At 38.9% G+C, this 21,842-nt stretch overlaps 2 protein-coding genes across 7 annotated transcripts in view; one reads left to right on the top strand and one right to left on the bottom strand.

Moving 5' to 3' along the window:
- sltm (SAFB-like, transcription modulator) overlaps positions 1 to 7,191 on the bottom strand; it is a 61,389-nt gene extending 54,198 nt beyond the window's left edge. For all 4 annotated transcript variants that reach the window (XM_043677439.2, XM_087981400.1, XM_043677441.2 and 1 more), the window contains exons 1-2: positions 7,035 to 7,191; positions 6,111 to 6,192 (exon numbers count right to left, since the gene is read on the bottom strand). In XM_043677439.2, the coding sequence (XP_043533374.2) occupies positions 6,111 to 6,192; positions 7,035 to 7,169 (217 nt within the window). In that variant the 5' untranslated portion in view covers positions 7,170 to 7,191. The remainder of the gene's footprint in view (positions 1 to 6,110; positions 6,193 to 7,034) is intronic.
- A 213-nt stretch (positions 7,192 to 7,404) lies between these two features.
- The window catches only part of rnf111 (ring finger protein 111), a 119,148-nt gene continuing 104,710 nt past the window's right edge, over positions 7,405 to 21,842 (top strand). The window contains exon 1 of one of the 3 annotated variants that reach the window (XM_043677444.2): positions 7,405 to 8,407. The gene's annotated coding sequence lies outside the window, so the exon portion shown is untranslated. The remainder of the gene's footprint in view (positions 8,408 to 21,842) is intronic. The other 2 variants (XM_043677443.2, XM_043677445.2) reach the window with 2 other exon arrangements.

Below are 21,842 nucleotides of genomic sequence, written 5' to 3'. Positions count from 1 at the left end.
TGATGCTGAACCATATTCAATCCAAATGGTGAAAGAACGCCCACAAGTATTTCTAGTGATAATTCCAGACTTATACCCAATGCGTTAAGGAACAGAAATATAGTTCCAAGTCAGAAAGCTGCTAAACTTGGAGCCAATTCACAGTTGGTTGTCTTTCCATGTGTCTGTTGTTAGTGCCCTTCCATGTGGTAGAGGGTACATGTTTTTGAAACAGATGACCAAAGGAAGCTTGGTCAGTTGTTGCAGTGCAAACTGTAGATGGTACACATAGCTACCATATGTGCCAATGAAGGAGAGAATGAATGTTTAGGATATTAAGATACCAACTGAGTGGTCTCTTTTGTCCTTGATAGTGCGAGCTTCTTAAATGTTGTTCAAACTGGATTCATATAGCATGTGGGGCATATCCTATCACACTCCTGACTGTTCCCTGCAAATGGCAGACAGACTTTGAGGGATCTGGAGAAGAGTCATTTGGTGCAGAAACCTCAAGATTCCTGAAGGGCTTATACCCGAAACGTCGATTCTCCTGCTCCTTGGATGCTGCCTGACCTGCTGCGCTTTTCGAGCAACACATTTTTCAGCAGAAACCTCAGTCTCTGGCCTGCTCTTGTAATTACACTATTTAGACTTTTCCGTCAAGCTTTTGGTAAATGGCAACCTTTAAGATGTTAATGGTGGAGCTTTATCAATGACAATGCCAAGGTAGTTAAGATGCTCCCTTGTAACTTGACAAGTATCAGCCCAGGTCTGAACATGCCCTGATTTTGCTCCATCCTGAATGCAACCCTGTCCACATTTGGACCAAGAATCTAACAAGGTCCAGAACACAGCATCTGTGATTTAAGCCAAAATGTGGAACAGTTAGCGGGTGTTGCTATGCAAGTTCTTCTCGATAACCATATCTATGACATGTTGCTAGTGATTCACTTTGATAATGAATGAGAGTATAGTGATGGGCACCAATTGGTAATGTTAGATTTATCCTGCTTTTCAGGAGAATTTTTCATGTTACCAGTCTGTGTTATAGCAGTAGAGTTATTGAGTCGTTCAGCATGGATTGAAGGGTCTGTTTCCAACTCGTCACGCCGACCAGCTGTCCTAACCTAATGTGGTCGCATTTACCAGCACTTGCCCTTATCCCTCTAAACCCCTCCAATTCATAAAGCCATCCAGATGCCTTTTAAATTTTGTAGTTGTACTAACCTCCATCACTTCCTCTGGCAGCTCATTCCATTCCCGCACCACCCTTTTTGTGTGGAAAACGTTGCCCCTTAGGTCTATTTTAAATCTTACCACTCTCACCCTAAACTGATGACTTTAGTTCTGGACTCCCCCACCCCAGGGAAATGACCATGTCTATTATGTTTGGTTGGAACTGCAGAATAAGAAAAGGATGATCACCTTATTGGGATTGTATTGTAGACCCCCCAACAGTGAGTAGGAAATGGAGAAACAAATTTGTATGGAGATCTCAGTTATCTGTAAGAATAATAGGGTGATTACAGTCAGAGATTTTAACTTTCCAAACATAGACTGGGACTGCCATTGTCTTAAGGGCTTAGATGGAGGGGAGTTTGCTAAGTGTGTACAAGACAATTTTCTGATTCAGTATGTGAATATATCTACTAGAGAAGGTGCAAAACTTGACCTACTCTTGGGAAATAAGGCAGGGCAGGTGACTGAGATGTCAGTGGGGGAGCACATTGTGGCCAGCAACTGTAATTCTATTAGTTTTAAAATAGTAATGGAAAAGTTGAAGTTCTAAACTGGCGGAAGGCAGATTACAACAGGATCTGGACCAGTTGGGCTGAGAAGTGCAGATGGAGTTTAATTCAGATAAATGCGAGGTGCTGCATTTTGGGAAAGCAAATCTTAGCAGGACTTATACACTTAATGGTAAGGTCCGAGGGAGCGTTGCTGAACAAAGAGACCTTGGAGTGCAGGTTCATAGCTCCTTGAAAGTGGATAGATAGGATAGTGAAGAAGGCGTTTGGTATGCTTTCCTTTATTGGTCAGAGTATTGAGTACAGGAGTTGGGAGGTCATGTTGCTGCTGTACAGGACATTGGCGAGGCCACTGTTGGAATATTGCATGCAATTCTGGTCTCCTTCCTATCGGAAAGATGCTGTGAAACTTGAAAGGGTTCAGAAAAGATTTACAAGGATGTTGCCAGGATTGGAGGATTTGAGATATAGGGAGAGGCTTAACAGGCTGGGGCTGTTTTCCCTGGATATTGGAGGCTGAGGGGTGACCTTATAGTGGTTTACAAAATTATGAGGGGCATGGATAGGATAAATAGACAAAACGTTTTCCCTGGGGTCGGGGAGTCCAGAACGGGAGGGCATAGGTTTAGGGTGTGAGGGAAAGTTATAAAAAAGACTTAAGGGGCAACTTTTTCACGCAGAGGCTGGTACGTGTATGGAATGAGCTGCCAGAGGATATGGTGGAGGCTGGTACAATTGCAACATTTAAGAGGCATTTGGATGGATATGTGAATAGGAAGGGTTTGGAGGGATATGGGCCGGGTGCTGGCAGGTGGGACTAGATTAGGTTGGGATATCTGGTCGGCATGGACAGGTTGGACAGAATGGTCTGTTTCCATGCTGTACATCTCTATGACTCTATGACTATGATAACTTTCACAAGTTGATTGGGGGCAGATGTCTGCAGGCAAAGGGACAGTTGGAAAATGAGAAGCCTTCAAAAATGAGAATAACAAGAGTCCAGAGTGTGAGTATGCTCCTGTTTGGGTGAAAGGCATGCCTGGTACGTGTCGGGAATGCTGGATGACTAAAGAAATTGAGGGTTTGGTTAAGAAAAAGAAGGAAGCATATGTCAGATATAGACAAGAGAGACTGAGTGAATCCTTAAGAGTATAAAGGCAGTAGGAGTGTACTTTTGAGAGAAATCAGGAGGGCAAAAAGGGGACATGAGGTAGCTTTGACAAATAGGGTGAAAGAGAATCCAAAGGGATTTTGTAAATACATTAGGACAAAGGGCAACTAAGGAGAGAATAAGGCTCCTCAAAGATCAGCAAGGCAGTCTTTGTGTAGAACCGCAATAGATGGGGAAAGATACTAAGTGAGCATTTGCAGTGTTGACTGTGGAAAAGGTCATGGAAGATATACAATGCGGGGGAAAAAGATGGTGATATCTTGAAAAAATATCCCTACTACAGGAGGTGGTTGTGCTGGGTGTCTTAAAACGCAGAAAGGTGGTTAAATCCCCAGGACCTGATCAGGTGTACCCTAGAACTCTGTGGGAAGCAAGGGAATTGAATGCTAGGCCCCTTGCTGAGATATCGATATCATCAACAGTCACAGGTGAGGTGTCAGAAACCTGGAAGTTGGATAACGTGGTACCATTATTTAAGAAAGGTGATAAGGACAAGGCAGGGCACTACAGACCGCTGAGCCTGACGTCAATGATGGGCAAGTTGTTGGAGGGAATCTGGAGGGACAGGACGTACATGCACTTGGACTGATTAGGGATAGTCAACATGGCTTTGTGCATGGGGAATCATGTTTTAAACTGAATTAAGTTTTTTGAAAAAGTAACAGAGGATTTATGAGGGCAGAGCGATGGACATAATCTCTATGGACTTCAATAAGGTTCCTCATGGTAGACTCAAGTTAGGTCACATGGAATACATGGAGAACTAGCCATTGGCTACTAAGATTTTCCTGTGATTTGATTGAGTACAATTGATGCATTAGAACTGGCTTTGTCATAACACAGAACTGGCTCGAAGGTAGAAGACACAGGATAGTGGTGAAGGGTTGCTTTTTAGACTGGAGGTTTGAAACCAGTTGTGTGGCACAAGGATCAGTGCTGGGTCCACTGCATTTCAACATTTGTATAAATGATTTGGACATGAACACAGAAGGTATAGTTAGTAAGTTTGCAGATGACACCAAAATTGGAAATGTAGTTGGTAGCAAAGAAGGTTACCTAAAAGTACAATAGGATCTTGATCGATGGGCCAAGGAGTAGCAGATTGAGTTTAATTTGGATAAGTGTGAGGTGCTGCATTTTGGGAAAGCAAATCTTAGCAGGACTTATACAATTAATGGCAAGGTCCTGGGGAGTGTTGCCGACCAAAAAGACATTAGAGTGCAGGTTCCTAGCTCCTTGAAAGTGGAATTGCAGGTGGATAGGAGCGGGAAAGTGGCGTTTGATTTGCTTTCCTTTATTGGTCAGATCATTGAGTATCGGAGTTGGGGGATTATGTTGCGGCTGTACAGGACATTGGTGAGGCCACTTTTGGAATATCGTATGCAATTATGGACTCCCTCCTATCGAAAGGATGTTGTCAAAATTGAAAGGGTTCAGAAAAGATTTACAAGGATGTTGCCAGGGTTGGAGGGTTTGAGCTATGGGGATAGACTGAATAGGCTGGTGCTGTTTTCCAGTTTATGTTATGGCAAAGCTAGTTCTAGAGCATCAATTTTATTCAATCAAATCACAAGAAAATCTCATAATGCATTTACATTTCATTGCAATATCTTTGGCCTCATGATCGCGAGTGAACGGTGGCTGAACTTGCTCTATACTCATACTTGACAGATTTTATTCACATTGTGATCCCTGAATTCTGCCAAGCATAAATGAATTTGGCAGGAAGCAAATACCTTGTTTATTTTTAAAAGGATTGAGCAAAAGTACAAGACAAGATTAAATTATTTACTATCATCTTCAGTAGAAAATGTAGTACATTGTCCTTTCTGGAAGCCAACCTGTCTAGTCAATTATCATTCAACTTCTGAAAAAAGACACTTAATTACCATCTCGCAAATGCTCTGTTTGCCAGCAACACAGTCGACACCTCAGTGTAAGGTCACTGTGAACATGGGGCACCAGTTGAATTGCAGAGGTGAGCTGATAATGACAGTCCTTGACATTAACACGGCATTCAAGACTGGCTCCTGGCATTAAGGGAAAAGGTTGAACAGGCTGTGCCTGCACTCAATGGAATTGAGAATAATGAAAGACAGTCTTACTGAAACATAGCTGTTCCTGTCCAGTGTTGCACTGTATAATAGGGTAGATGAGAGGATATTTCCCTGTGCATAGGAATCTAGAACTCAGGAACATGCTTTTAAAAATAACAGAACACCCACTGAAATAGAAACAAAAGGTTTTTTCTAAGTCTTGGAATTCTCTTCCTCGAAGAGCAGTCAGACTAGGTCAACATATATTGAAGATAGAAAACAGTTAAGACTGAGTTAGGTAAGACTTTAGGTCCACAAGAGTCAATAATTATGATGACAGTGGGTTGGGCAGGCAGAAACAGAATGGGTCTTGCTGAATAGCAGGGCAAACTGGAGGAGTGAAAGTGCCGACAGTTGCCTAATTGAGCATAACATCAAGGAGTCTGAATTAAACTAAAATTCCATCGGGATCAGTTGAGAAACGTTTCAACAACTCGAGTCACATCAAGCATAAGTGTAGGTGAGGTTGTCAGAAGGGGACATCGTATCAGCTCAAGGACTTCACTCAAATATCAGTAGCCCAGCCTCTCAGCCCCTAGTATTTTCAACTGCTTTAATGTTTATTTGTTGGTGTTCAGTTCCATTCAATGCCTCAAATAATTAAGCAGTGCACTGACACAAACTTCAGGGCATGCAGCCTTAAGCTAAGTATAAAATACATAAACCACACATGCCAACAAGCGTGTGCAGTTAATGGTCATATCAATAAGACTCTGACCATTAACATCTCTAAAAAGACAATCACCACTAACAGCTATATCAGGGTTGTTAATGCAGGTCAGAAGTTCAATTGTCCAGGCAGAGTAGCCTGAAACAGCACAAATGCCATTCAAGACACTCAACACCATCCAAGATAAAATAGCCCACGAATTTGCATTTCATCCAACCTAAATATTTAATCATTCCAACATGAGAAGTCATCTTTAATAGCACTTCCCAAATCCCTGTCACCCACTAAAAGAGCAGGTGTACAGAACCCTGAGTTGCCTTTGGTACATTTCATCATTTCTCCATCAATTTCAGTATTAACATTTTTGGTTTAAAAAAAATAAACATTATAGTGAGAAATTACCCTTTGTTACAAAGTTGTGCACTACAAATCGTTAAAGGTGATACCTTTGTTTTTAGGAGTTTTCTTTGAAGGCGTATCCGAAAAGAGCTGTACGTTATCAGGATCACCTCCCTCTTCTTCTATTACCTGTTTTGGTAGCAACAAATACAAATTTTTTTCTCCCAAAAATGCATCAACTCAGTAGAAAATATCACTAAGAATTGAATTGAGAAAAAGTTGCATATTTTTAAAGATGGACACAAATGTGACGTTACAAAAGTTCATCCTTTACAATCCAACTGTCAATTTAAATAATTTCACTGCAACTGATTAGTCTGAAAGGCAAATATTGTGCTTCAACACCTTGCACACGAAGGCCACAAAATAACATTTTCTGCATTAACTAGGTAATAAATTCAATGGAAATGTCTGACTTGGACATTTACCAATAAAAATTTCATTTGGCTTTGGTTATCCATTAAGAAAACACCCCAATGAATCAACAAAATACTTGTTGGTGATCAATAAACAGGATTAATTTGTTTAAGAACTCTAGATAATAAATCTTAAACAAAAATTGTAAAATATAGTATACCACAAACGGTATTTATCCATTCAGCCTCACAGAATTAGAAAATCCGCAATTTGATTACGTTTTATAAAAAGTAAAAGCTTTAAACGATGAACGTCAGTTGATGGTTCATCCAATTAAAAAGCAGCTTTTTCGCAAATTTAATGGCTCTAAAAGCTGACTGGTAAAAGGCCAACGATCCTTCTTGATCAGGATCGCAAGCATTTTTACCATGAAGAGAAAATTTAATTCGCAAAGATTTATTTATGCCCGTTCAGTAAAACACTAAACCCGGCGAGACCCGGAGCAGCCATTAAAATTTGTGCAAGGGAAAGTGGGTTAGGCTTCATCCAAGGCCTAAAGGTGACAGCGGAAAACCCGAAAGCCAACTTCCTTCCCTCTCCGTGACTTCTCGCACCTGTTTCAACCTGGCGATCAGAACAGTTTTAACACCGCTAATGTCGAGATTCCGCCGTTTGAGTTCGGATTTGAGATCTACCACACGCAAATCTGTGATGCGCCGAGCTTCATTTGGACTCGGAACGGCAGCCATTTTAGGCGTCTTCACCGAGCAAACAGCAGCTCCAGCTGCCTTGCTCCACCCCCGACAGGAGCCCGGATGGGTAAGCCCCACCCCCATCTCAACGGGAGCCCGGCCGAACAAGGTCCGCCCCCAATAGGAGCCCGGATGTCTAAGCCCTGCCCTCACCCATCAAAAAGTCGGCGGCTAAACCCCACCCCCACTCTCTAAACCCGGATGGCCAAGCTCCGCGCCCGGGAACAGAACCCGGATGGCTAGTGGAGGTCTGATTTGCAGCGGGAATGGTGTGTTGTTGTTGAGTTAGAGCGGGAACACAATTATCACCAAATGCAAGCAGAAAGGGCACTCTGAGAACCAGACTTATTAATTATAAATGTTTCACAATCCACCTTCAATTAAACGATTCTAAAGAAACACGACGCGCGTTGCTCTCCTTCTTGCTCGTTCTCTTACAAATGTTATCGAGAGTATTTCAAACATTAATGGTATTTCGTGGATATCACGAATGAGGGAGAAACGTCACTTCACTGAACTGTACCGAAACCTCGAAACTATTTAAAAGAAACGACTGGCTTCTCAACCTTTCTTTGATTGTAAGCAACGCACAACAACTAAGAACAGAAATTGTTCGAAAAGGCTCAACCCGTCTGGCAGCATGCGTGCAGGGAAAGGAAAGGTTACTTTTCAGATTTAGTGACCCTTTTTCAGAACCAACAAATCTTTGGCATTTATAATTGGAGGGACTACGCATGCGCTGGAATTTCCCTTTTTTTAAGAGCGTTTTGTCAAAAGTAGGAAAATCCCTGATGATAAATGAGCGGTGCTGGCTGGTCGGGTTTCACTATTCTACAAGCACAGAACAAGAGGCTGCAAATTTAGAAGCAAATGTGCTTCTATTTAGTGCTATTGACGCATTTGGAACAACAAACAAAGCCGGTGCCGTAAACCGTCCGGGATAGTGCCGTCAAGGACGTGAAAGCCGGAAAGTAAAGGGCGGTCTGTGTCGTGGAAAGGAAAGGAAGCCGCAAAGCAGGTGCTGGTTATGTCGTGGAAAGGAAGACGAGCCGTAAAGTAGACGCTGGCTGTGTCGTGAAGGCGGAGCTGCCCCGTCCGATGCATTGAGCAACCTCGTACTGAGCAGCGAAGCTTCGTCGTTTTGGGGCTTCTGTAAACAACAAGCTTAAATTCCTCAAAGAAATGTTTGAATAAGACCCAGTGGAAATAATGCGCGGCGGCCAGCACCTTAAAGAGTAAGCTCTTTTTCGAAATTATTCGCCAATATTTTTAAGTGTAAAATTTTCCATCGTCTTTAATTTTAATTCGCTGCCCCCTCCCCGCAGTCTCATCCATTCACGACTTTTTTAAAAAAAAAGTCATTATGAAGTCCTGGCCTGGTCAGCGCCTTTCGATCTGCTGACGTTTGGATATTTGAGATTGATCCCCCCCGCCTCCCCAACAACATCAACAACTCCTCCACAGAATTTACTGAATAGGAAGGAGGGAGGGAGGGGGTTGCAGCAGTTTGAATCGTAACTAACCATTCAATAATTTTACAGTATTTTTGCATTTTTTAGTGAGTAATAACATTTAGGTATCTGGATGGTGGTTGCTCAGGAGTGATGTAGGATTTTCAACAGCAAATGAATGTCTGTTGATTGATTGAGAACACTGCATTGTACAGTATCGAGGAGAAAAAAAGGGGCTTGTGGAAAGTGATTTCTGTCCGCATTTGCCATCTGTACGAAGTTTAGCACCCTAGCCAACGTATTCATTTTGATTTGGTGCTGCTAGTGTTTATTCTAGTTACATGCTTTAAGTTAGTTTGTCAATGTTTGACATTCAACATGTTCTAATGATCCTAATGCTTTGAGCATTTTTCTCATTTATACTTTAAAGTGTCAGTTTTATGAAAAACCTTTTTAATATAATTTTTAATGAGCAGTTTAGTTTTTAGAGTCAGAGCTGAATCTGAAATAAACTACAAAAGTGCTTCTCAAGTCAGATTTAAATTTTTGTCATACTGTATGTAACATTGTTTCCAAGTTTGATTTGTCATCACTAATATTTAATGTGACTATAAAAATAGGGTTGTATGCTCATACTTAGATGAAAAACAAAATGTTTGTCATTAGAAATTAGTTTACATTATGTATGATTTAGTTCTGTGTATGAACAACAATATTTATACTATTTTGAGAAGGGGAAGCAGATCACAGTCTGGGGGAATTGTGACATGGTATTTGAAGTAATGTGTGCGCACTTTCTAGCGGGGTACAGTGGGTGACAGAAAATTGAGTTTTTGAGTTCAAATCTGAAACTTGTTTGGCCACTGTGACACATAGCACCATGTGATATATTTGTGGCCTTTGAGTAAACATTCTCTTGTAAAAGTTGCTGTAGCAAATGCTGCATACAGATGCTTTTTTGTGTGTTTCTTTCACTGATTTTTTTTTTCTATGAGGTAGAACTTAATTCTGGTGTGAATGCTGCAACTGTGGGGTATTTTTCAAAGTTTGTGGTTGCTTGAAGAGACTTCACAAAAAGGTTAAAATCCTAGAAAGTGAGGACTGCAGATGCTAGAGATCAGAGTCGAGACTGATGAAGGGCTTATGCCCGAAATGTCGATTCTCCTCCTTGGATGCTGCCTGACCTGCTGTGCTTTTCTAGCACTACACTCTCGTTACTTGAAGAGATCCGGTTTTTATTTTCAGTTGTCGAACATTGTTTGAATATGGAGTTTTATTTATACACAGTTTGAGTTTTTAAATAAATTTCACAACTTTTTACAGAAGTGGAATAAAATAAAGCTTTCAACATTGCAATAAAGTTCTGATGTAAGTCTGTGTTCAAGCTTTTTAATTTTTGTTATTGACTTTTTGTAGTGTCCTTGATCAGAAGATATTAGAATGGTGTTTTATTGCCTTCAGTGTCTTACAGAAAAATAGTTAGGTTAGTATTTTTGGTGAGATAGTTTATCAGAACTGCATTCTACCTTCTGTCCAAGTTTTGGGAAATGTATATTTTTCAACTTGTTAACTGACATAGTGTTTGCAGCATTTCCTGCTTTAATTTGATATCCAGTAGTTTTGTTTAACATTTGTTTAATCAAATGCTCTGTTTTGCTTTGTTACTTCTAGTCCTTCATCAATTAATTTGATTCAAGTTGACCAATCCCTGTCTTCATACGAATAATTGGAAAGGATTTTTTGTTAATGGTTAGCTGTCTTTAACTGAGTGTAGGAAGGACAAAGGAATAGTAGGGCAGGCGGATGAGGCTAATATGAAGCATAAACACCCAGATGGAAATGTTGACAGAATGATCTGTTTCAGTGCTGTAACCTATTGGTAAATCATAGGATCTTGCTTGACTGGCTTAATCGTAGATTCCAGTTATAACAAGCAGTTGGCCTATCGTTGACTTGGCAGACTGGACTGGTTGAAAACAAAGGTTGGAGTACTTCTCTATTTTCACACTGGATTATTTGCATATGTATGAATATGTATTTTTGTTAGGATCGTTGCTTATGAGGGATTCTGAATGTATATTTAATGATGCAGTAAAAATTGCTCCCAAAGCATGGGGTGCAGTGAGTCAGAGCATCAACCACTGCAAGCTCAAGCTCTCCATTTGTGCAATTACATCAACTTCCTTTATCAGTTTGCATACCATCACTGGTTTGAACGATCAATTATTCTACCTGAGGAGAGATTGAATAATCAACTTTGCTAAATTAAAATTTGTGTCAGAATAGTGACTGAAATAATTCAGACATTGAAATAATATCTTGTTCTTCATTTAGAGCAGGCCTATTAGAATTTTCTACAAAAACGTAATGGAATTGGGATCCATGAGGCTTTAAAAGTCACTGCCTTTAATATGGAGGTCAATGAGTGAATGTCTGCCAAGTTATTGCATACAGTGTGGAACTGCCCTGTTTATGCTTCAGCTCTGAATGCATCCTGCTGTCAGTTGGAGGATAAGAGATACTAGGGCAAACAAACCCTCATTTTAATGAGCACGAAATTATTTTATTTTATTGAACAATAATTAGAAGTAATACTTCGATGATCCTCTGTGCCCTTCAGTTCTTGCAATGCTCACTGATTGTGGAAGACCTCAAGTATGCTCTGTTTCTGAAGTTAAAAAAGAGATCTGCAATTTCATTTTTCTCTCGTGCAGTATTGGGACAAGAGTAAAAACATACAACATGGATCTCGATCATCCTCGATGTAATGAAGATTATGCTTAGCTATTTTTTTCAGCTTTTTTATTTCTGAATCTTTTGAGAATTTCCATACCAGCTAATCAATTAATTTTCTTTTGTCTGTCATTTGTTGTATTTTTCTTTATGCTTTCCTCTAATGCGTGTGTCTCAGTGTGAAAATCATTTCTTCCAAGTCTCGTCCTCCTAAAATCTCAGCAAAAGAGTTTTGGTAGTGATGACAACCCTATTATATGTGATCACCAGTTGCATTGCAATAGTACTTTTGTCAAATGGAAAAGTACACCAAGAGATATTATAGGCAGATGTCAAAGCCTAGCTGAGAATGAATACTCTGAGTCAAACAATGCAATTCACTCAAGCTACAGTGCACCTTTCCTGCCATGCTAAATGGCACCTGTACAACGGGGCTTGGCCTGATCCATTTTCATTCTTCCATACAAGGTGGACTCTTCACAATCCCGTGTTTTATTCTTGACCTTATGCTCTCCTTGTCTCTCTCAGTTTTAGGTTTCATGAAGCTTTAAGTTTCTGTGAACAGTGCCTCCAAAATGTTCCCTTCTAAACATCACCTTTCATTGAAATTAACATAGCCAGTCAAAAAAATTCAGCAATTTTCTCCACATCAATGCTGAAAATCACACAACTGTTAGACTCCAGTAGGTTTATTTGAACCACAAGCATTTGGAGCCGTGCTCCTTTTTCTGGTAGCTAGTAAGAGTCGTAGAGATGTACAGCACAGAAACAGACCCTTCGGTCCAACCCATCCATGCCGACCAGATATCCCAACCCAATTTAGTCCCACCTGCCAGCACCCGGCCCATATCCCTCCAAACCCTTCCTATTCATATACCCATCCAAATGCCTCTTAAATGTTGCAATTGTACCAGCCTCCACCATATCCTCTGGCAGCTCATTCCATACATGTACCATCCTCTGCGTGAAAAAGTTACCCCTTAGGTCTCTTTTATATCTTTCCCCTCTTATCCTAAACCTATGCCCTCTAGTTCTGGACTCCCTGATCCCCAGGGAAAAGACTTTGCCTATTTATCCTATCCATGCCCCTCATAATTTTGTAAACCTCTATAAGGTCACCCTCCAGCCTGCGACGCTCCAGGGAAAACAGCCCCAGCCTGTTCAGCCTCTCCCTGTAGCTCAGATCCTCCAACCCTGGCAACATCCTTGTAAATCTTTTCTGAACCCTTTCAAGTTTCACAACATCTTTCCGATGGGAAAGAGAGAATATATTAGACACTATAACCTGGTGTCGTGTGATTTTTTGATTTTGTCCACCCCAGTCCAACACCGGTGCCTCCACGTCAGATTAATGCTGTGAAAGATCAAATGCATAATTTTAAAACTTGCTCACTAAATAAGGTAAATGTAATTTGTACAAGTAGAGCTATTTTATAGCACTGAAAGCAATTGAAATTTTGAGTTGATATGCAATATGAAAGTAAACAGTCTATTCAACTCAAACTTGTTCATAAAATTCAACTTGATCTGCAACTAATTAGAGTTATAGAGATGTACTGCACAGGAACAGACCCTTCAATCTAACTCGTCCATGCCGACCAGATATCCTAACCTAATCTAGCCCCATTTGCCAGCACTTGGCCCATATCCCTCTCATCCCTTCCTACTCATATAACCATCCAGATGCCTTTTAAATGCTGTAATTGTACCAATCTCCACCATTTCCTCTTGCAGTTCATTCCATACACTCATCACCCTCTGTGTGGAAAAAGTTGCCCGTTGAATTCCTTTTAAATATTTCCCTTCTCACCTTAAGCTTATGCCCTGTAGTTCTGGACTCCACACCCCAGGGAAAAGACCTTGTCAATTTATCCTACCCATGCCTCTCATTATCTTATAAACCTCTAAGTCATCCCTCAGCCTCCGACACTCCAGGGAAAACAGCCCCAGCCTATTCAGCCTCTCCCTGTAGCTCAAATCCTCCAATCCTGGCAACATCCTTGTAAATCCTTTCTGAACACTTCCATGTTTTGCAAATTCTTCCGGTAGGAGGGAGACCAGAATTGCACGCAATATTCCAACGGTGGTCTAACCAATGACCTGTACAGCCGCAACATGACCTCCCAACTCCTATTCTCAGTGCTGTGACCAATAAAGGAAAGCATACCAAATGTTGTCTTCACTATCCTATCTATCTGCGACACTACTTTCAAGGAGCTATGAACCTGCACTCCAAGGTCTCTTTGTTCAGCGACACTCCCTAGAACATTACCATTAAGTGTATAAGTCCTGCTTTGATTTGCTTTTCCAAAATGCAGCACCTCACGTTTATCTAAATTGAACTCCATCTGCCACTCCTTGACCCATTGCCCATTTGTTCACATCCAAGTAATTTATATAAATGACTAAAAGTAGTGGAGCCAGCACCGATCCTTGTGACACACCACAACTCAAACCTGTTCAACATTTTTGCTCATTCAGTATCATTTTTTTTTTTAAAAGTGCTGCTAAAATATTTTGTATTGAAGGTATTTACTTTTTAATAATTAATATTTACCTTGGAACCTGTTGCATGTCTTTCCTCATTTTTCATAGGAGGTGAACGTGGCTGGCAAGGCCATTACTTGTTGCCATCTCTCTTTGCCCTTGCAAACATGGTAGTGAGCTGTAGTCTTATAGTGCTGCAGTCCATCTCGTGTAGGTACATCGACACTGGTCTTTTGGAATGGTTCAAGTCACATGCAAATGAAATATAAATGTGTATATAAAATATAGTTCAATATAATTGTCTATGTTGTCCAGACCAACAGCAAAATCCAGTGAAACATCGAAATTGAGTCCAGTTAAGTAACCATTTTTATGTTCAAATAATTTTCCCTGAATAAAATTTGGATTGATCAGGTATATGTTCACAAACTGATGTAATTGTGAGACAAAAGCTGAGTTTTCTTTGGAATGATATTAAATTCTGATAGATATAATGATGATCCTTTTCAGTGTTTTAATATGTACTAGAAAATTATACCTTCTCTCCTGATGTGGAATAGTAGGAGACTTGAAGAATGGGAATGACCAGTGTAGACCAAACTCCTTTGATTAAAATACTGAAAGTCATTTAGTTCTACTTCATGTTTGACACATTCTCTGGTTTAATGTTCATACTTGCAAGTAGTATGAAAGTTTAGATTTTGTGTGTTTTGGTAAGGCAGCAAATGTCAGGCAGAGTGGCAGTGTACCTGGATAATCTGTGTAAATTTGAAAATTAATGAGTGAGAATTATCTTGGATGAAACCTGCTGAATCATGATGGTATCAGGAAACTTGGTGCTCCTATACATGATACTGCAGATAATTGTACTTATTAGATGGCAACCACCCATCTTAAACACGTCTTTGCTATTTTACAAGAGCAGTTGGAGGCTTATCTTTCAATTCTGTACTGATATGCAAAGGAAGTTTATAGTCGCACAAACAGGAAGACCTCAATGTTTTCATTATTTGAGCAATGTGACCCAAGGTGTTAGAAGCATACAATAGTGCCCTTTGTTCCAAACTGGATGAATTTCTGAAAAGAAAATATAATGATTTAAGGCCGAAAAGCCTAAACAATTGCTGATTGACATTGTCTAAACAAGATCTACAGGCTTTATGTTGTCCAGGAGCCTGAACAATCTAGCTCAGTCAGTACAGAGTATTTATTTGAGTTTGTGTTTCTACTGGCTCGTCCTATTATGTTTTTTTAACCAGGTTTTTCATTCTGGGTAACTTTTAAATATGCACAAAGACTTGCTAGTTGTTGTGCACTGTATCGGCAGGTTATGTAATCTTTAATTTCATTATGCTCCAAGGACTGCAATAATTGGCTCACAAATACAAAAGACCTAGGCATACACTGGTATACAGTTAGTGTATTACATAATAGACAAATAATTTCTATAAAACAGGGGAAAAATTAAACTTGTAGAGAATGAAAACTTTTCTGTTTTGCGTGAGTAATATGTGCACATTGTTAACATGTTTTATAACAACGAATGTTCACGCTGTTCTGCAAAGAACATAACTGCGTTCTAAGTTGAAAAATGTGGATTAAATTGTAAATGGCACAGTCAGCAAATTATAACTATCTTCACCGTAAAGCTCAAAATATGTCAGGAAACATTTTCTTTTCACTCACTAGTGTGGGTGGCTCAGCTGCCACTGCATTTTGAAAAGGAAGTTCCAGACTACTTCAGAGAGATGACTCATAACTGAGCTCAGATATTTCAAAGTAACATTTTATCAAGGCCAAATTTGTCCATGACTTAACCATTGTTCCCAAATTTAGGGATGCTACATTTTAATATCTCTTAGACACCTTTAGATAGTTTCTTTTGTATGCTGTACCATTTTGTGGCCAATCGTCTTCTCTCTGTATCTCTGTAGGGCTATCGACAATCCTCTGAACATTTCACATATTGCAGCTTTTTCACTATAAATGTGCTAACTTAAATTTCAAATCAGCAGTTTTGTATAATTTCATAGTGCCTCAGTGCAATGGAGTTCTCTTTCTCCGTGTAGACATTTGTAATGTGATAAGGTTGGAACCCATAAGATAGCTTACTAATAAGCTTATCTATGAATAGATAACGAATAGTTTAGAGCAAAGTACTTTAGATCTAAATGAGTTTGTATTGTATTGTTCTGCACTCTTCTTGCAGTCATGTTATGCATGTAGTTTTAAGTGCAGTTGAAAATATATAGCAATCTCACTGTAGAAGACCAAATAGAATGAGCAGCATATGAAACTCCAATGCTTCACATCATCTGCTTTGATGAAAGTATGACCATTTAGCTGAAATAGAAACATTTTTACTAGGACCCTCAGCATTTGTAGAGTGAAAAAGAAATAACGCTTCAAGTTATAATCCTTCATTAAACATAAGTTTCTCCCATGTCCTTTTACTTATGAAGTATTTTCAGCATTTTCTGTCTATTACTTCAAATTTCCAGTATCCAAATATTTTGCATAATATTTAACTATTGGTATCCCCAGTTATGAGCAGAGAATTAAAACTTTGATGGGCATACAAGTTTGCCTCGAACAAATCTATTTTGTAAATGAATTCATCACCAATTAGAAAATGGTACTGAGTGTTCAACCACTTCGTCTGTATCAATCTTTAGAGATAACAACCAGGCCGCCTTAAGTAATATCATTATTTCTTTATTCATTAGGTGTTGTTTGTTTCTTTGCAACAGATTAATTGCAACTCTTGAGAAATATTTTCCTTTGAAAATTAGAAATATTGGAAATGTCATCTAATCTTGGGTAATTTTTCTCATGTCCGTCTAATCTTCTCTCTCTGTTTAGTTGCTCAGTCCCTACAATCTTGCCCCATTTCTATTGACGGCTATGGAATGCTGATATCTTTCCCTTTATTCAGAAGGGTTTTTTTGCATTCAGATTAACTTGATGTTTCTTGGCCAGATAATTTAAAATTGTATTAAAATGTTGTCAAGAAATTGAGATTTAAAAATGTACTGTTGAAATGAGTTGGCTCGACTTTTTCATTTGGTTTTTATTTCATTGACATGTCCTTTTTGGGAGAGAACATATTGTAAGTAACTGTGACCTAAATCTAAGATATGGAAAGTCAGTTAAATTGCTCCAGGAGTGGAGTACATATTGATGTGAACCTATTTGTTGTCAATTTGGAAGTGACAGCATAATTAGAGTTAAAAATTATCTCACTACTGAAGATTGAAGCATTGTGATCTCTCAATGTTTCACACCACTTTTGCTTGACATTATGTAGCATGTAATTTGACCTATGATAAAGTTGTATTCGATCTTGTTTGTACTTTATGGCATTTTACAGTCTTGTCTAATGTTTGGATACCGTGGATACTCTAGCTTGTGTCTGAAAATGTCATCAGCTGTGAAGTAAAAGTCTGCTCTTGTGTGCACAGAACTCTCAAGATAATGAGTCACAAACCGTTTAACAGCTTGGCTGCTGCTACCTGCACTTTGTGCTGAGCGGTTTCTGTCACCTCGTCCTATGTAACCGCAGCCTGCATTTGAAATTCAAACGGTTTTTCAGAAGTGTATACCACATGAGTTAAAATGCTCAAATCAACAGCAGTAAATGAGGTGGATCAGAAGCTCATTGTTGTTTGACAGATTAAACTAGCAGTTGAACTAGATTTTGTAAATTGATAAAATTATTGTTCGAATAAGGTTTTGGATTTTCTCAGTTAATTTGATTAAAGACCTCGTTAAGGCTCTGAAGGATCGCACCGTGGAACTTATTGAATGTAATATTCCACCAAAAGAAAAGAAATTACTTCAGCTTCTTCATTATAAAATGAATGCCTTGTTCACTAACTTGTTTTCTTGTGATTCTTGTTTAATGTTTCCAGTCAAAACTCAGAATAGTGAAAAGTTGACCTGGTAGATTGTGCTTTTTCCTGCATAATGTATTACAAATAACATCCAAGTTTTTTTTAACATTGAAAATTATGATGGCATGTAGTCGTGAAAAAAGGAAGGAGCATTTAAGCCTTTGTGAGAATTTGATAGGTCCTGAGGTTGAGAGGTAGGTGGATGGAACATGTGGCTAGTTTGTGGAATTTGAAGATTGACTCAGAGTTCAATAGGACACTCTTATGCAATCAGGAAAGAGAAAAAAAAGGCAATAGAATAAAGATTTATGCAGGAGCCAAATAGGATGTCTTTGTTCTTGCAACAACTCGGGTCCTTCAACCACACCAGAACCTGTAACACTAAAAAGAACAAGGGCAGTAGATGCATGGCAACACAGCCACCTACTAAATGCCATCCAAGTCACGCACTATTCTAACTTGGAACTGTAGAGTCACTTCTGCTATAACGCGTGTTTCTTCAACGCGAATTGGTTTTAACGTGATTGAAGAATTTTAATAAGTTCTTTGTAGAATGAAAACTTTCCTGACCTGTATTGGCTACAGGGAAATGCCAGCCTCATTATCTTAAAATGCGCAGCTATTGCCCAATTTGCATATAACACAAGATCTCATGAGAACAGAACTATTGAATTATATCATAACTGACCGTATTGTTATTCGTTCACTATCGCTGGCCAAGTTCCCTTCCAAACAGTACTCTGAATCTACTTAGACCAGACAAGTGCAATTGTTCTGACTGTGGCATACCACCACCATCTCTAGGATAATTAAGGATGAAGAACAAATGCTGGCTAGCCAGTGACACACTCATTCCATGAAAGAAATAAAAATAAAACCATAGTAATCCCATAAATTTCAAGTTGTAACGTGCCTTGGTCTCATACTAAGTTCAGTTCTGGCAGAAGGGAATCTGTGAAATGTTGAAAATGACATAAAGAAGCACAATAATGCTCATCAAAAGGCCAGAATAAAGGATAAGGTTAGAAAAAAAAAGTCTTGAAAGGAGTAAATGAGTGGGGCATAAGTTGAGTGGAATGGAAAAGCTTGATTCTGTGCACTGTTTCAAATTCAAACCACAAGTACAATCCAAAAAAGATTTTGACACAAGCTGGTAAAAGCGTAGTTTAGGCCCTAATATTAAGGCATACTTTATGAATAAAGTGGTCTTTGGAGATGGTATTGGAAGCTAAAACAAAAGATTTTTGCATCTCCTGCATATATCTAGATAAATAACATTTTGAAATTTTATCTTTCCATTTTGAAACTTTGATCCATCCACAAGCTGTTTGATTGGAGAGTGAACAAACTTGTGTTACTGAGGCTGTCCAGTTATGCTGGAACCTGGATTCTGAATACAATAGCTTGTTAATTTCTTAGGAATTAAATTTAACGAGTATCGTGCTAAAACTAGATCAAATGCTCAATTTTGTTACCAGGTTTTTCTATTCTGACTCAGTTGCTTTCAGACGTCTGTATATGGGCCCTATTGCAAGTATTTGAATGTTCGTGAGGAAAGGGTGCTCCTTGTACTGAATATGGTTAGGCAATCAAAAGGAAACAGTGCTGTCATAACAGGAAACAGATTTTATTAATATACAGCAGCATAAATAATATGCTAATAAGCAATTTGTATAAGATAATCAGAGGATGACGACAAATCTAAGCCAAAATATAACTCATTGGCTGATGTTAAGTGAATTTTCAGTCCTCTGAAGTGACTACTTGGAGCAAATTTGAAAATCTATGCTGTGCCTCGACTTTGTTGTTTTATCATTCCAAAGAGGAGCTCCCTCCATTTTCATTTGTACATCTGTTTGAACCCAGTGAGTGAGATTGCCTTTGACACCAAATTGTTAGATTTGTTTTCTACATTTCGACCCATGCACAGATGATTTGAAACGAGCAAATTGATTTCATATAGAAACCTTGTAGATGGAGGAATTTGTATTCCATCAGTACTTGTTTGATTGAACCAGAATTCTATTTTTAACAATGTTTTGTTGACTGATCAAAGACCTAAATTCAAATAGCAGAAGAATACTTGATACATTTGATTTTAAAAGCTAGCATTTCCAAACTTAAGATGACAGTAGTGAAATAACTGTCACTGTTATTTGATACAGTCTATAACTCTGCTCTTTGTGGCTGAATGTTATTCTTCTATCTTATTCAGATCTATCGTTTTCTGATTTCTACCTAGTCATTAAAAATAAACAAATAGCAAAATAATTTTGTAAGAATGTTTTTAGCAAGTTGTCCAGTATGCAAAGAGAATGAAGATCTTTTTTGAAATACAGAACTTGCCATCTCTGTTGTTTTATAGGCCTTTGTGCATAGCATTGTTCCACCGAGAGCTTTTGGGAAAATGTGTTAATTTGTTCTGCTTGTAGGAATAACATACTGTTGGCCAGACCACTGAAAGAACACTTCACTTATTTTGGTATTTTCAATATACCAACATTAGAAAGCAGAAAACTGGAGTTGGATTCCCGTTTGAGCAGAAAGAGGGTCTCTCCGACAAAGGCATTCACTAATTGGAATTGAATTTTTTGACTTGAGTCAAAGACGAGAGCGTGGAGATTTATGGAATGTATTGTTCTCGTGGAAAATCGTATCGTGAGCAAATGTTTGTGGCTTGAGTATTTTTGCCTCTGAGTTGCTGACCTGCAATCTGCATAGCAAATGTTAAAGAGTATCAAGGAGGAAGAGTTACCTAGAAAGATGGTTTGAGGAACCAGTCACATTCTTCAGGCTCAGTAGATATTTAGAGTTGATGAATGCTCAGGGCCAGGATGATGTGACTGCAAGTCAGATTGACTTTTGGATCTAACAGTTAGTTCTGACCAGCAGTAATAAGGTGTTTAGTACATACGTGGGTGTGGACGAAGTCTGCTGGAGGTAAAACACAACTCTCTGCAGACATGAATAAGAGCTCTGAAGGTTTTGCTGCAGCCTGATGCCAGGATTAAGAATATATTCTGGGAGGACATGGTTTTTTGTGAGGGGAGAGTCAGTAGTTGTCCACATAGAATTTGCATAGAACTGGGAATTATAATCTGTGAAGAAAGTTCAAAAATTTAAGGTCCAGTTTAAAATGCAGAACATCGAAGGTAATCGGTTTTGGATTGTTACCTGAGCCACATGACAGTTGACGTAGGGTGAAACAATGGCTTAACAGTGGTGTAGGAACAATCGATGCGAAGGAAAGAGAGAACCTTCCATTGTGATGGACTCCATTTAAAATGGGTAGAGATCACTGTCCTGATAAATCTTCTAAATGGAGTTAGGGATAGAGGCTGGCAATTGAATAGTTTGAAACAGACTAATTCAATAACCTATGGCTGAGTCTGAGAGTCATTTAAGAAGACCCTTTCACTCTTCTACTGTTCAACTCCCAAAAAAATCTGACTGTAACAAATCCAAAATCTCTGACAGGATGGTGCAAGTGCACAAGAGTTCTGGTGGTAATAAACAACTTGGAAATAGTAGATACTGGTGGCACTGTCAAAACTGCAAGCCCAAAACAGCGATAAAAGAGAAGCTGCAATAACCAAGATGGAAAGAGTGCATTGTCTTTCTCTAGTTGATAATATTTTGCGAGTCATGGTATAAATGTAAGTGTTTTGCATTGTTCCCGATATGTCAGATTGCATACTTTTACAATATTAGATGGGAAAGTAAAGAGCTATCAACCAAGTTCCTTTGAATGAATACAAAATTCTTGATTTTCTTAGAAAACGAAACTTTTTCAATGAAGAAGCAAGCTGGTCAACGTACTTAATTTGCAATATAAAAATGTAAATGTTTTACTCCTGTAAATAACCCAAAGCATAAATACATTTTAAGAAATTAATCACGGGGAAAAACACTTTTGGCCAATAAATCCATATTATTGAAAATAAAACAGATAAGGATTGAGATGTTTGGGTGGCTGTCAGTCTGACATTCTGGCATGTGTAGGTGTGTGTCACCAGACTTATACAGTTGCTTGTGGAATCTTGGCAGATGCAGCTTGCTCAAGAAATACAGTATTGAGAAATCTTCTAATTGCTCTTCAAGAGGAC

Source organism: Chiloscyllium plagiosum, unplaced genomic scaffold (assembly GCF_037043375.1).
Source record: "Chiloscyllium plagiosum isolate Xiang-an unplaced genomic scaffold, Cpla_swu_hap1 HiC_scaffold_39, whole genome shotgun sequence".
NCBI lineage: Eukaryota > Metazoa > Chordata > Chondrichthyes > Orectolobiformes > Hemiscylliidae > Chiloscyllium > Chiloscyllium plagiosum.
Note: the sequence above shows the minus strand (reverse complement) of the source record. Positions and strands in the feature narration are given on the sequence as shown.